At 37.7% G+C, this 13,445-nt stretch overlaps 1 protein-coding gene across 5 annotated transcripts in view; it reads right to left on the bottom strand.

Annotated features, from left to right (window-relative positions):
* GABRA3 (gamma-aminobutyric acid type A receptor subunit alpha3) overlaps window positions 1–13,445 on the bottom strand; it is a 401,316-nt gene that overhangs the window by 144,080 nt on the left and 243,791 nt on the right. For all 5 annotated transcript variants that reach the window (XM_058290915.2, XM_058290918.1, XM_058290916.1 and 2 more), the window contains one exon: window positions 521–741. In XM_058290915.2, coding sequence (XP_058146898.1) covers window positions 521–741 — 221 coding nt within the window. The remainder of the gene's footprint in view (window positions 1–520; window positions 742–13,445) is intronic.

The following is a 13,445-nucleotide window of genomic DNA, read 5'->3' as shown; positions in this document are numbered from 1 at the left end:
TATTGCCCTGAAAATGCTTTCAAAGGTATCCTTTCTGTCAGCAAAATTAAATAATTAATAATTCTAATTATAATAATGAGCCATGAAAAACATATGATATTATAGGAGTACTTCATTGCTGAAGTTAAACCTAACCTATATTGACTGATACATTCTTTATATCTGTGAACGTGTTTTTGGAGTTTGTGTATGCAAGTGTCCCTGAATAAATATATGCTTTTGTGTTGGTCCTGTGTATTTTTGAGTATGTATACATTTACATACCATGAACATGTATAACAACATATATTTCTATGTGCCTTTGAGTGTGCATATGTGCAATTTTCTGTTTAAATGTATATCTATGATATATACTTGTGAGTATGTCTGCATGCAATGTGCTAGGATATATACATTCATCTCTAATCTGTAAACTTGAAAGAACTTTCAGTGGCTACCCTAATGTATGCTGCTTTCAACCCATGCCCTCCCCCAGATATATTTTACCCTTCCTGCTGGGTGGGGGACACCACTCTCTGACCTCATTGTGTAGAGGAGCGTGCCATTGTCCACCAGTCTGAGCAGCTTGTTAGGTGTTGTCATGTTATGGGCCACTGACTTCTTGCCATTGTGGAAGAAAGTGTCTGGGGTCCAGATCTTACTAGCCAGGAGATTGTTGAGTGGGAGGATCTTCATGGGTCCATCAAATTTCAGTCTTTCATCATGCCAGGTCTGTCGAAAGAATACATCAATGGTGTACTCCTAGGGACAGATAAAAAGAGAACAATGTTTGAGTAGAGTTCTGATGAGGGCCCACAGTGCCCTTGGCAAATATCAATTACCTTCCAACATTTCCTCTGATGCAGTAATGCAGCCTATTAACAATATTTACTGGTGAGTAAGGGCAAATGATTATGATTGAAAAATAATGTCTTGGTGATCAATAAGCCCTGAAATAATATATGAACATCGAAGACCTATATAACAGTCAGCATAACATCAAAACCTTATATTTTAACACACATTATCTCAGTTTCATCGCAAAATGTGCTGAGTTAATATCTTATTATTTTCAGTAAATAATGCACTCAGAGGTAAATAAGAGAAAAACAAACACGAATGGAAAAATAGGTAAATTGCATGAACAGAAAATTCATGAAATAAATAAAAATTGCTAATGAACAGGAAGAGAGTTTTCACATTTCCTGTTAATCTAAACACAAATTAACATAACAATAAATCTTCCAGTCTTGGATAATCACAGAGTAAATTAGGCACACCTAAAATTACTTGAAAGCAAGGGAAAAGCAGACAGAAACTAGAGGAGAATTTACCCTTTAAAAATGGCAGCAGCAATGGGTTAATATTGTGAGTTTGTGACTTTTACCTTCCTGAATGTGCTTACCCCAAACCCAAACTTCCAGTGGTGAAAGCACAACTTTACTGACTCACAGTGGCAGAGGAGATATTCCAGAGCTGGCAGAGAGTCTGGAAATTTTAGGGGTAGGAATCCTGGAAGCAAGAGAGCCATAGAAAGGATGGGAACACAAAACTGGATATAAACTCAGCCCAAATTCCTGGGTGTCCACTATATCATACATACATGGAAAAGACACCGAGGTCCAGTAAATAAAAAATACAGAAAGGAACAAGGAGGAGTGGGTCTGCCACAAAATGACAGCAGAACCGTGCTGGGTCAGATTGTGAGTTTGTTGCTTTTTTAGACCAAAGGAATCTCCCAATCTTCACACACAGGAATCAGATATCTAATGTGTCAGAAAATAGATCTCAGGGCTGACAGATAAACAGACAATTCAGGGAGAGATCTTAGAAACAAGGTAATCACAGAGAGGTAAACCTCAAAATTTTAGTATGAACTCTGCTCAAATCCTTGACTGCTAAACTTCACAAGGTACAAGGGACAGCTTCAGGTAACCAGATTAAAAAGAAGCATCTGTAAACAGCTTAAAATCTTTTGGCTTAAAATATACTATAGCCTGCAATTATACCCGGAACATTAGTCAATCTGGCTTTATTCTTTATCCAGCATACCAAGCACATCCCTGCCTAATTTAGAGAGATCATATAATTTATTGTATAAACTGGAACACTTTGGATGGTGTGAGAAGATTTTATCAATAATTATACCAGGAAAACAGATATAAACCAGGACTGTGACAGGTGAGAAGCTGGAACTAGACTCCCACATAAATCCAAGATTCTGAAGCACTCCAATCTTAGAATTAGACAAAATCAGTCTTCAATGCAAAAATTAGAAAAAGAAACTTTTGTATTCAAGCATGGATTCTGGATGTGGGGTGGTGAGGGGGAGGCATTTCCATCAAGATTTGGCAACCACAGACCTGATTTTACAAGGGTTTGATGTTCAAATATACACTATCCACCTAGTCTGAGACTTACCAGATGAAAAATTAACATAATAATTGGTTTCAGGCTGAGGGGACCACTAGATTAATTTACGAAAGTAAACACAAAAACACTCTGGAGGGATATAACTACAAATAAATGCTTACAACTGATAGTGACAAAACACTTAAGGAAATAATCCATATTGAGCAAGAGTCAGCTGATGTAATATATAACCAAATCAGATCCCCTCTACAAATTTCCTTTAATAGAATGCTCAAATATACTTAAATGATATATTAAAAGAAGTATACTTAAAATGATAAAGGCATCAACAGAGACATTGAAAACGTGAGTAGAGACTCAGGCATTATGGAGTGGGGGAGAAAAACATGTTTGAAAGAGGTATATTGAAGTAGAATTTCTGTAAAAGAAACATAGTCATTGAAAATAAAAACTCAATGGATGTATTAATAGCAGGTTAGATATCACTTAATAGAGATTAGTGAACTGGAAAATACATGTGATAAAAATTGCTGGACTTACATTTCAGACAGATAAATGATGGAAATGTGAAAAAGAGGTGTAATAATATAGGAGATTTAATTACAAGAGTTCAGTATATATCTAATAAGATTCTAAATGGGTGAGAATAGACAAAATGGGGGAGAAACAATATTCAAAGTACTAATGACTGATGGTTTCCCAAAACTGTTAAAAATATATAAATCCTTAGCTTCAAGAACAATAATAAGCCAAGAGATCAACAATTTAAAATTAGAAACAAGTGAATTTGCAGAATACCAGAGATCTTAAAAACAACAAAACAGAAGAGGCATATTATTTTCAAAGAAATAACAATTTGACGGACAGCAGACTTCTTGAAACGTCAAGAGAAGTCAAAAGACAATGCTAATATATTTTGAAAATGATAATAAGTATAAATTGATTTGAGGACTATGAAAACAAGGCGAAATAAATAAATAGAGTAAACCAACATAGAAGAACGGAGGTGGGGTATGGAGGCTAATGCATTTTTGTATTATTTGGGAGGAGAGTGGAGATTTGATTATCACTGGACTTTAAGTCAAGTTTATATGCTAGCATTTAAAGTAGTCACTAAACAATATATGTAGAAGGTAAAACTTAAAAAATAGTAGAGAAAACAAATCAGAATAGAGAAAATGCTACTGTCTTATAGAAGACAAGTAATGGGAAAATAAAGCATAGAGAAAGCATGGGAAAGAGAATATATAAAATAAGAAAATAGAAAATAATTAATATAACCTAAGTGTAAATAAACATTGTAGCAAAATGTTATGTACATACAAGAGGCATACTTAATACCATATATACACAGACAGGTTGAGACCAGAGTAATGGAAAAATATGTATGGGCAAATCCTATTCAAAATAAAGGTAGTAGAGCTGTAAAATATATGCAGAATGGGCTTTAAGACAAAAAAAATTTATTTGGGATAAAATGCCATTATTTTGAAAAATGGCGTATCTCAAGTGGAAAATATAATACTAAATTTGTATGTACTAATAAAATGGACTCAAAATACAATAAGGAAATTTGAATTACAAGGAGAACATGACAAACCCATAAATTTTTAATAAGTGAAAGACCAATCAGACCAACAATTTTTATGATTACACAATTTGAACACCCAATTTATTCGCATGAGCTAATAAATCTATATGAACTTCTCCACTTAATATTTTGGAAAACACACATAGAGCATTTACTAAAAAATGCCTTTATGTGCTAAGCCCTATTTCAATCACAAGAAATACAAATGATTTCATTTCTTACAAACCATGTTTTTTCCCCATGAAACAAGGAAGGCCTCTCTGTGAAGGTAACGTTTCAGTAGAAATCTGAATGGAAGTTTCAAGTCCTGCAAAGATCTGAGAGGAGAGTATTAAGGGAGAGGGAAGCACAGAGGCAGGCCTTGAAGCAGGAGCAAGCTGGACATTGTTCAGGGGACTGAAGTCTGTAAAGGGAGAGAAATACAGACATGGGTAAGGTGGGAGAGGTAGCTAGGGAACAGATTACACAAGGCCAATTAAAGCTTACAGACTTGAGCTGGGAAGCTCCTGAAAGTTTTAAAGCAGGAGAGGAGTAGTATCAGCTTGAGATTTTCAAAGGGTCACTCAGTAACAGCATGATGGTTCTGTTTTCTGGGTTTTTTAAAAGGCATAGTTGGAGCATTTATATGTGAAATGACATGAGATCTGGCATTTGCTTTAAAAATACTCTGAGGTGGGGGACAGTCAGAGTGGTAAGGATATAGGCTAAATAAGATTGACAAAACAGGTGATGAACTCTTAAGCAGGGTGATGGGTACATGAGGTTTCATTACACTATTTTCTCTACCTTGATATATATATATATATATGAAAATTTCCAAGTTTTCAAAATATAATAATGGGACTTTAAAAAAAATCACTAGCAGCATGAGAATAGATTGTAAGGAGATGTGATGGTTAATTTCATGCATCAACTTGCCTAGGTTGGCGGCGGACTTGGCCCAATTGCAGCCCATAGTTGTGGACCAATTTGTGGGTATATGTATTTTGTTTTAATTTTTTTCAAAATTTTCAAATTTTATTTGAAATTCAAAAATAATGAAGGAAGTGGACTTGGCCCAGTGGTTAGGGCATCTGTCTACCACATGGGATGTCCACAGTTCAAACCCCGGGCCTCCTTGACCCATGAGGAGCTGGCCCATGCACAGTGCTGATGCACGCAAGGAGTGCCGTGCCACGCAGGGGTGTCCCCCGTGTAGGGGAGCCCCACGCGCAAGGAGTGTGCCCCATAAGGAGAGCCGCTCAACGTGAAAGAAAGTGCAACCTGCCCAGGAATGGTGCCGCACCCACGGAGAGATAATGCAGCAAGATGACAAAAAGAAACACAGATTCCCGTGCCGCTGACAACGGAAGCGTACAAGGAAGACGCAGCAAATAGACAGAGAACAGACAACCAGGGTGGGGGGGGGAGGGGAGAGAAATAAATTAATAAATAAAATCTTAAAAAATAAAAATAAAAAAATAAAAACCTTGCCTAGGTTATGGTGTCCAGCTGTTTGTTCAAACACTGGCCCAGTTAGTATTATGGTGAAGGTCTTTTGTAGATGAAATGTGCATCTATATTCAAGTGACTGCACCTATTATCCTTTGATTGCATCAATAATCCACAAAGGAGTTTGTGCACAGCAATATGGGAAGTCTCCTCTTGCAATCAGTTGAAAGTCTTAAAACCCAGAACTGAGGGTTCCAGAGGTGCAAAGAATTTCTGTCCCAATTCTAGCACTGGTTCTTTTTGGAATTTCCAGTCAACATGCTCCCCCTTGGGAATTTGGACTACTGGCTTCAACATCACCTTTATTGGAGTTTCCAGCTTGTGGTTTGCCCTATAAATTATGGACTTGCCCATGGATGTATGAATCAATTCCTTATCATGCAGTTATCACAATGGGGCCAAAACACCAGTTGCAAAACTTCAACCTCCCACACATATACGTACCCCTCTAAAAACTCAGGGTAGATCATGAAGTGGTTATCTCTCATATTCATTGCTATCATTTGTTTTGCCTTTGTAGGAAATTTCGTGGAAATTCCCATATTATAAATACTGCCTCCCCAATCAAGGAGTCAAAACACAAATTCCCAGACTTTTATGCAGCTAGAATCAGGCTACAAACTTACCAATCACATGCATGCACACACACAGGCACACATACATGAATGCATACACACGTGGCAAATATACCACTAAACAATTTTAAAGCAATATGGGGAAACAGGGTCTGCATGGAGTTTCTACTTTTATTGGTGCAGGCCATGGCAAAGGAATCTAGTCTTTAGTGACCCAGATTAGTCAGCAAGCACAAAAAAAGACACACATCTCCAAAGGAAATCAGGAAAATGCAAATAAAATCAGTTAGATACCATTTCATACCAATCAGAGTGGCAAAAATAGTGTGACAACACAAAATATTGGCAAGGATGTAGAGAAATGGAGAGCACATAAATTACTAATGGCATTATAAATTGGTACAACCATTTATGAGCATAATTTGGCTAAATCAGAAATAATTTAAAAATATGCAGACCTTTCAAATTGGCAAATTTATTAACAGGTACTTACCCTATAGATGCTTAACATGTTTCAAAAAAGTGGATAATAATGTTCACTGTATCATTGTTTTTAATAGCAAAAACTGGAACTGGCCTAAAACGCACATTCACAAGAGAATGGATAAATACATGCACAAATATTCATGCAATGGAATAATAGTCTATAGCAGTTAAAATAAATGAATTACTTAAATGAATAAAAGAAATAATAGCTTTCAACACAAGGTTGAAAAAATAAGTTTTAAAATGATACACAAGCTGTGATGCATGTGACGGTTTGAAGCTGGATGGACCCCAGAAACTCATGTCCTTAGAGATAATCCATTTCTGTGGATATGAACCTATTGTAAGTTGAAACTTTTGATTAGGTTACTTCAGTAAGGTGTAGCCCAGGGGAGGTCTTAATCTGTCTTACTGAAGTCCTTTATAAGACAATGAAATTCATATGAAGAGAAGAGAGAGCCACAGAAGCAGGAAGTTGAGGGCAAGGAAGCTCGGAGAAGAAGGGAGAGCCCAGAAGACCCCACCATGTGCCTTGCCATGTGACAGAGGAGTACAGGACTGTCAGCCGCTGGTCTTCAGGGAGAAAGTATAGTCTGATGATGCCTTGATTTGGGCATTTTTCTCAACCTCAGAACTGTAAGCTTGTAAGCCAATAAACAGCCATTATAAAAGCCAAACTTTTTCTGGTTTATTGTTTTTGGCAGCCTAGCAGACTAAAACAATGCATTTTTAGTAGACTTTATTTCAATTTCAAAAATAAAATAACATATAAAAGGCAAATTTAAAAATCATGGAAGCATTATTTTTAAAATCTTACATTTTATAAAAAGTTTGAAAACATGAAAATCTCATTATTTGCTATTTAGTAATGCATGCAAAATACACATTCATAGGTATAAGTCTGGAAATGACAAAAAAGCACTTTCAGGGTTATGGTTATATTTAAGGAGGGAACAGGAAATGGAGTCAGGGTAGGGAACACAAGGGACTTCACCTGTACTTTTTTTAGATTTATTATTATTATTTATTATCATTTTTTGAATTCTTAATTGCCTTTTTATAAAAGATGCATGCTTTAAAATATAAAAATAAATATGAAAAAATTATTAAGATTTAAAAACATTCAGTGATTGCTATCTATTTTATATTTTATTGTCTATATGGTCAAAATGATATGGTCTTTACTATTTACAGAATAATTATTTGATCTATAAGCAAGCATCCAATGACCTTTGGCCAATTTAATTCAACCTGATCATTCCAGAAACATAATTAATTCCTTCCCTGTAAATTGAGTCATTGTATACTTTCCAAGGATGATTACCTCCTGATTAACAAATGAATTCTGTTGATTTCTGAGGCATTTAAATCAAATCTTCCAGATAATAAAACTAAGCCTGCCTCTTGGAAAGGGCATTTAGTGTATTTTCTACACTGAGCAGAGATGTCACTTAGCTTTCGGGGAAGCATTTCTGTCTTCAACTCTCTGACACTGCTCAATATGTCAAAGCAGGCTGCCAAAATGAGCCTGCTAGGTTGACTCAACTTTAGCAGAGTCTGCGGCCAAGGTACCTGAGAACGTCATTATAGCAGAGCAGAGTTTTGTGATTTTCTTGGTGTGTAGGCCACTCCTCATCATTTTAGCTAACTCCTTTTCCGTTTCCTCTTTGCCTTCTCTCCATCTTTCTCTGTTTTGGAGAATCATAATCCTCATGCTTATATATCCTTTCTAAGTTACATAAAAATAGGGCAGGCGGTGGACTTGGCCCAGTGGTTAGGGCGTCCACCTACCACATGGGAGGTCCACGGTTCAAACCCCAGGCCTCCTGGACCCGTGTGGAGCTGGCCCATGAGCAGTGCTGATGCGCACCAGGAGTGCCGTGCCACACGGTGGTGTCCCCGCATAGGGGAGCCCCATGGGCAAGGAGTGCACCCCATAAGGAAAGCCACCCAGCATGAAAGAAAATGCAGCCTGCCTAAGAACGGCACCGCCCACACAGAGAGCGGACACAACAAAAAGAAACACAGATTCCCATGCCGCTGACAACAACAGAAGTGGACAAAGATGACGATGCAGCAAATAGACACAGAAAACAGACAACCGGGGTGGGGGGGAGGAGAGAAATAAATAAATAAATCTTTATAAAATAAATAAATAAATAAAAATAGGGCAGGAGATTCCTGATCATGGACTCCAAGGAAAGAACCCATGGACATGGACCCTTCCCTATACTGCATATGAAAATAGGATATACTTTGGCATAAGAGGAAACTCATAGTCTAAGAGGCTTTCAAAATAGACAAAGTCTTTCCTCCACACTGTGCCTGAGACTTCTACTAAGTGAGAGCTTGAAATAGCTATAGCCGCTTATTCCAGTGCTAGGGAGTTAACAGATACAATCAATTCAAGTCTACCACCACCCAGACAGAGGTCCCTGTCCCTTTTTAATTAACACCATTTTTTCTGTAGTGTCTTTGGATACACTGACAATTTTACATGATATTTATAAGCAGTTGTCAAGACAGGATGCATGTCACTCAAATCTGTTATCAAAAATTATGACTATAATGTCCTTTATGGATTCTTATTCCCCAGGACTCCATTTTACTTTTCTGGTTTAGCAAGTTGGTTAGTTATCTTATCGTGTTGTCTATTGGCACCATTAGCTCTCTGTCCACTTTATACACCAGGAAATTTCTCTGTTGTTAAGTGCCAGCAGGTACTTGTTACTTATAGGTGTCCTAAGAAGGTCTTGAGGTTGACAATAGCTAGAACTGGCATTTTAGCTTTCCTAGTTGTCCTCTCCCTGACTTTGTTACTGTTATTCCTCATTATCCTACTTATTTTCTCGCTGTTTTTATTCAGTATATTCAGACAGATATTTGTTAAACACATAACATAGGACCGTGAGTCCAAGCACTCTTTTTTAAAAAAAATTTAATTGTATTTTTTAAAGATACATAGATCACAAAAATGTTACATTAAGAAACATGGGGTTCCCATATACCCTACACCCCAAACCCTCCTCTCCTCCCACATCAACAACCTTTTTCATCCGTGTGGCATATTCACTGAATTTGGTGAATACATTTTGAAGCATTGCTGCCCCTCATGGAGAATACTTTACATTGTAGTTTATGCTCTCCTCTAGTCCATTCAGTGGGTTATGGCAGGATATATAATGTTCATGAACTCTTGCATGTTCAAGGACCAGAAGAGAATATAAGGTAATATAAGAGAATTTGTGCGTGAGGATATTAAGAACTAGGATGGACACTGAGTCAGATGTGGTTTGGGCCAGGAGAGCATCCAGAGTTTTCTCAGCTGTTATTTTTGTCTACCACCCTGTGCAGTCACTGACCATACACATAGCATACCTTTCCTAGGCCAAGTACCCCATTCTCTGCATTCTAATTGAAATGATCTTGGGAGGCCAGGAAAAATCTCCACTTGCAAACAGCCATTTCTCACTGGCAAGGAATGGATTTGAGAAAAAAATATCAATGACTATGTTTTCACTAAATCTTTTGCAGCCTCCTGTCATTGCTACCTCTACCATCTTTCTATACATGAGGTTGAGAAAATGGGCTAAACTCTCCTAAAAAAGGAAATCACAGAAGGTCAGACAGCCTCAGTTCACTAAAATTGGGACTCTATCCCATGTCCTGTTTCTCTCCTGGGAGTCCATAGACACAGGATTGGCACTCTTGCTGAGAAGGATAGCCCTGTATTGTGTGGTTATCAAGCTCCATTTGTTGTAAATGTTTAACAGAAACCTTTCATTCATGATACCTATAAAATTCTCATTGCAACCAGTTTCCAATTTATCTCTTGTACTCTGCACTAAATTGCTTTCTTTATCTGACTTTTCCCCTGAGAAACATCTACAGTGCTCAGCTTTCATATATGATCAATTCCATACTGTCATATTTCCTTGTTCTCATGGATTGAGAAGCCACAAAAGGCAGTAGTCCATGGATTGGGGTCCTTTCTCATGGGTTCACAAGACTTGTGACTCAACAGAGTCCCTGAGGAAAATTACTTCCACTCTTTATCAACAGGATTTGTTGATAACATTTCATATCATATCAACAAACATGAAGCTCCTGTGCAAAGCGCTAGAGATACAGAGATATAATTGACATTTTTTTTCTGCCTTTGAATGACTTTTAGACAAGAGGAAGGACATAATCATAATTTCCTCCTCAAATTAAATGCATTTCGTCTCCTTCGTTCTTGCATTTAACAGAGTTGAGAGTCTACCTTGTGCCAAATCCTGAGGTAGACATTGCAGATGCTGAGATGAACAAAAGAAATATGGCACATAAATTCATGAAGCATTATTTCTGTGGGAGTCAATGTTTAACCAGGTAATGCAATAGGTGCAAAGGTTTATGGGTGATGCAGTTTCAATGCCCAAATTGGCACATTTTTTCCCCTTTGTTAAAAAACGAGTGTCTCTATTTTGTTAAGACAGTACTTATGGAAAGTTGTGGACCTGAACACCCATTTGGCTGAATCAAAAAACCAGCCATACCCAATTTTCGTCTATTTCTCCAAGAAGTCTGTGACTCAGGGAAGCTTGAATTCTTATTGAACTGGTTGCTAAAGTCAGAGGATTTCTGGATGCTTCACCCAAAAGTATTGTGACCCTGGAGTCAATTGTTTCCATCTACTAAGTAGCACATGACGAGATTTTTAAAAAATAACAGAAATGTGTTTGTCAGCCACAGTAATCATAGTTATTCTGCCTTGTGACAAAATGGAAAAATAGCTAAAAATAACCTGTGATTTATATGACCAAAGGCTGTCCTCCCTATCTGGAAAGAGCCATTTTGTTGCCTCAGCTTAATCGAGGAAGACAAGAAACAAGCAAGTGAAACATGAAACATGAAAGAAATAGAAAGTCTCAGTTGTTTGAAGTATCTCTAGAGCAGGGTTTCTTAATAAGAGGTTCATGAGCTTGAATGCAAATTAAAATAAAACAACATTATTCATGTGGGGACGTGTTGATGCAGGTGTGATATATTTATTAAACAATACACAGGATAGTGTGGACTTAGGAAGGGGTCCTTGGTTTTCACCTTACTGGCAAAGGGGTCCATGGAACAAAAAAGGCTAAGAACTTCTGCTCTAGGGCTTCTGCAGACCCATACATCCCAGCCTGTGTTGAAAGAGCAAGAAGAGGAACTGGTTGGGGGTGTGAGGACTTTGTGTTTGCTTCTGTGGTATTCCTGGGTTCAGGTGTCTGCGTGATTACATGTGTCTATAGCGTGCCCAGTACAGCATGTGAGCTGTTTGTACTTTGTGTGTATGTGTGCATGTACATTTGTCTTAATGTATTTGTGGATTTTGGTACATTAGTAAATGAGAGTGTGTGTGTGAGAGAGAGAGAGCATAAAGCGTAGTCTCAGTTACTTCTTATAAAAATCCTAATCATTATTAATTCCCAGTAATACAATGAGCAAATGACATATTCCTGGTTAATTTTTTTAAATCTCCAATGACCTGTAAATTCTCTGAATGTAAGGGCCCTTAGAGGCCTTTAATGAAGAGCTGGGCTCCTAAGGAGTATTTCTTGAATGATCAACTGGCTGCAGTCCAGGCTTTCTTGCTACCACTAAGAGAGAACTGCTTCCTTCATCCCTCTTACGTCTAATATGCCTACTGCTGAGTTCTTGCTATGTGTCAGGTACTCTGTTAAGTGTCAAGAAAGCAATGAAAACTTAGTACTTGCCCTCAAGCAGTTCACAGGAAGTCTACTACATCTCTGAATCCTTCTTTATTCCACAATTGAAAGATGAAGTTCAGGCTCCACTCCCCTGCCTGATCTCACAATCATGTGTTACATATTGATGATTCCCTCTCCAGAGAACTAGGCTGTTTCTCCAACTGTCTCCAAAAGTCAACTTGCCACTGACTGAAGAGGCATGTAAAATCAATTCTCAGCCTCCCCTTGCAGTCCATCCTGTAAAGACCACCAGATCAATCATTCTAAAAGAGCAAATATATTTTCACTGCTAACATATATATTTTCAAATCCACACAATAACTCTGTAGTACATATAGGACAAACTTTGCCACTTTCTTACATAATTGTTTCTATTTGTCCAACAGGTAGAAATAAACTTTGTCCCCTGCTTGGTAGTAGTTCCACTAAATGCGGAGACACAGGAAAAATCTAAGAAATGAACATGAACATTTCATATTCTTTGAACATATTTTCCCTAATTTTAAGTTTCTTATTTTTAAGACAAAGTCACTCATTCAACAAAAATATATTAAGTATCTGACAACTACCATATATACAGAGCAAATAACGGCTTCTTTGATTCCCTAAATCATAAATATTCAATCAAATATCTGACACTTTTTAGGTGTGGATTAGGTGTTCCATTAGGGTGGGGCCACCTGCTTCTAGTCCCCCTTGAAAGTCAGAGAGAATGATGGGACATTGGACAATCCTTACAGATGGCTAGTGCTGCTGTGCCCTGCACTCTTCTTTGATTCTGCACCACAGTTTTTGCCATGCCTACATCTGTGGAGGGGTCAGTTTCCAGAAATACTAAACACTTTCTCTGAACACTTTTCATGGTCTTGGTTAATCCACGTCACCAGTGACTGAAATACTTCTTAGGTGAATATGAGTTCCCATTGCAAGAACAGACTTCTCAGAGAATACCACCAGCTTCTGACCCAGAGTTCCTCCCACAATGCTCCCCTTATGTGACCTACCTGGGCTAATATATGTGTGGTATTTGCAAAGTGTGAAGGAAGCAGTCAGAGTAGGTTTAAGTGAATATCGGGAACTAAGCTGAGTTCCCAAATATGTGTCATGGAAGGAAGGAAAGGGTACTTTTGATAGGGATATGTATTTTATATGTGAAAAGGTGGGGAGAGCAGGGAAAAGATGAATTTGGCTAAATATAGGGAGGTAAGAATAAGGAAT

Source organism: Dasypus novemcinctus, chromosome X, assembly GCF_030445035.2.
Source record: "Dasypus novemcinctus isolate mDasNov1 chromosome X, mDasNov1.1.hap2, whole genome shotgun sequence".
Classification (NCBI taxonomy): domain Eukaryota; kingdom Metazoa; phylum Chordata; class Mammalia; order Cingulata; family Dasypodidae; genus Dasypus; species Dasypus novemcinctus.
This window is presented reverse-complemented; position numbering and strand designations above follow the sequence as displayed.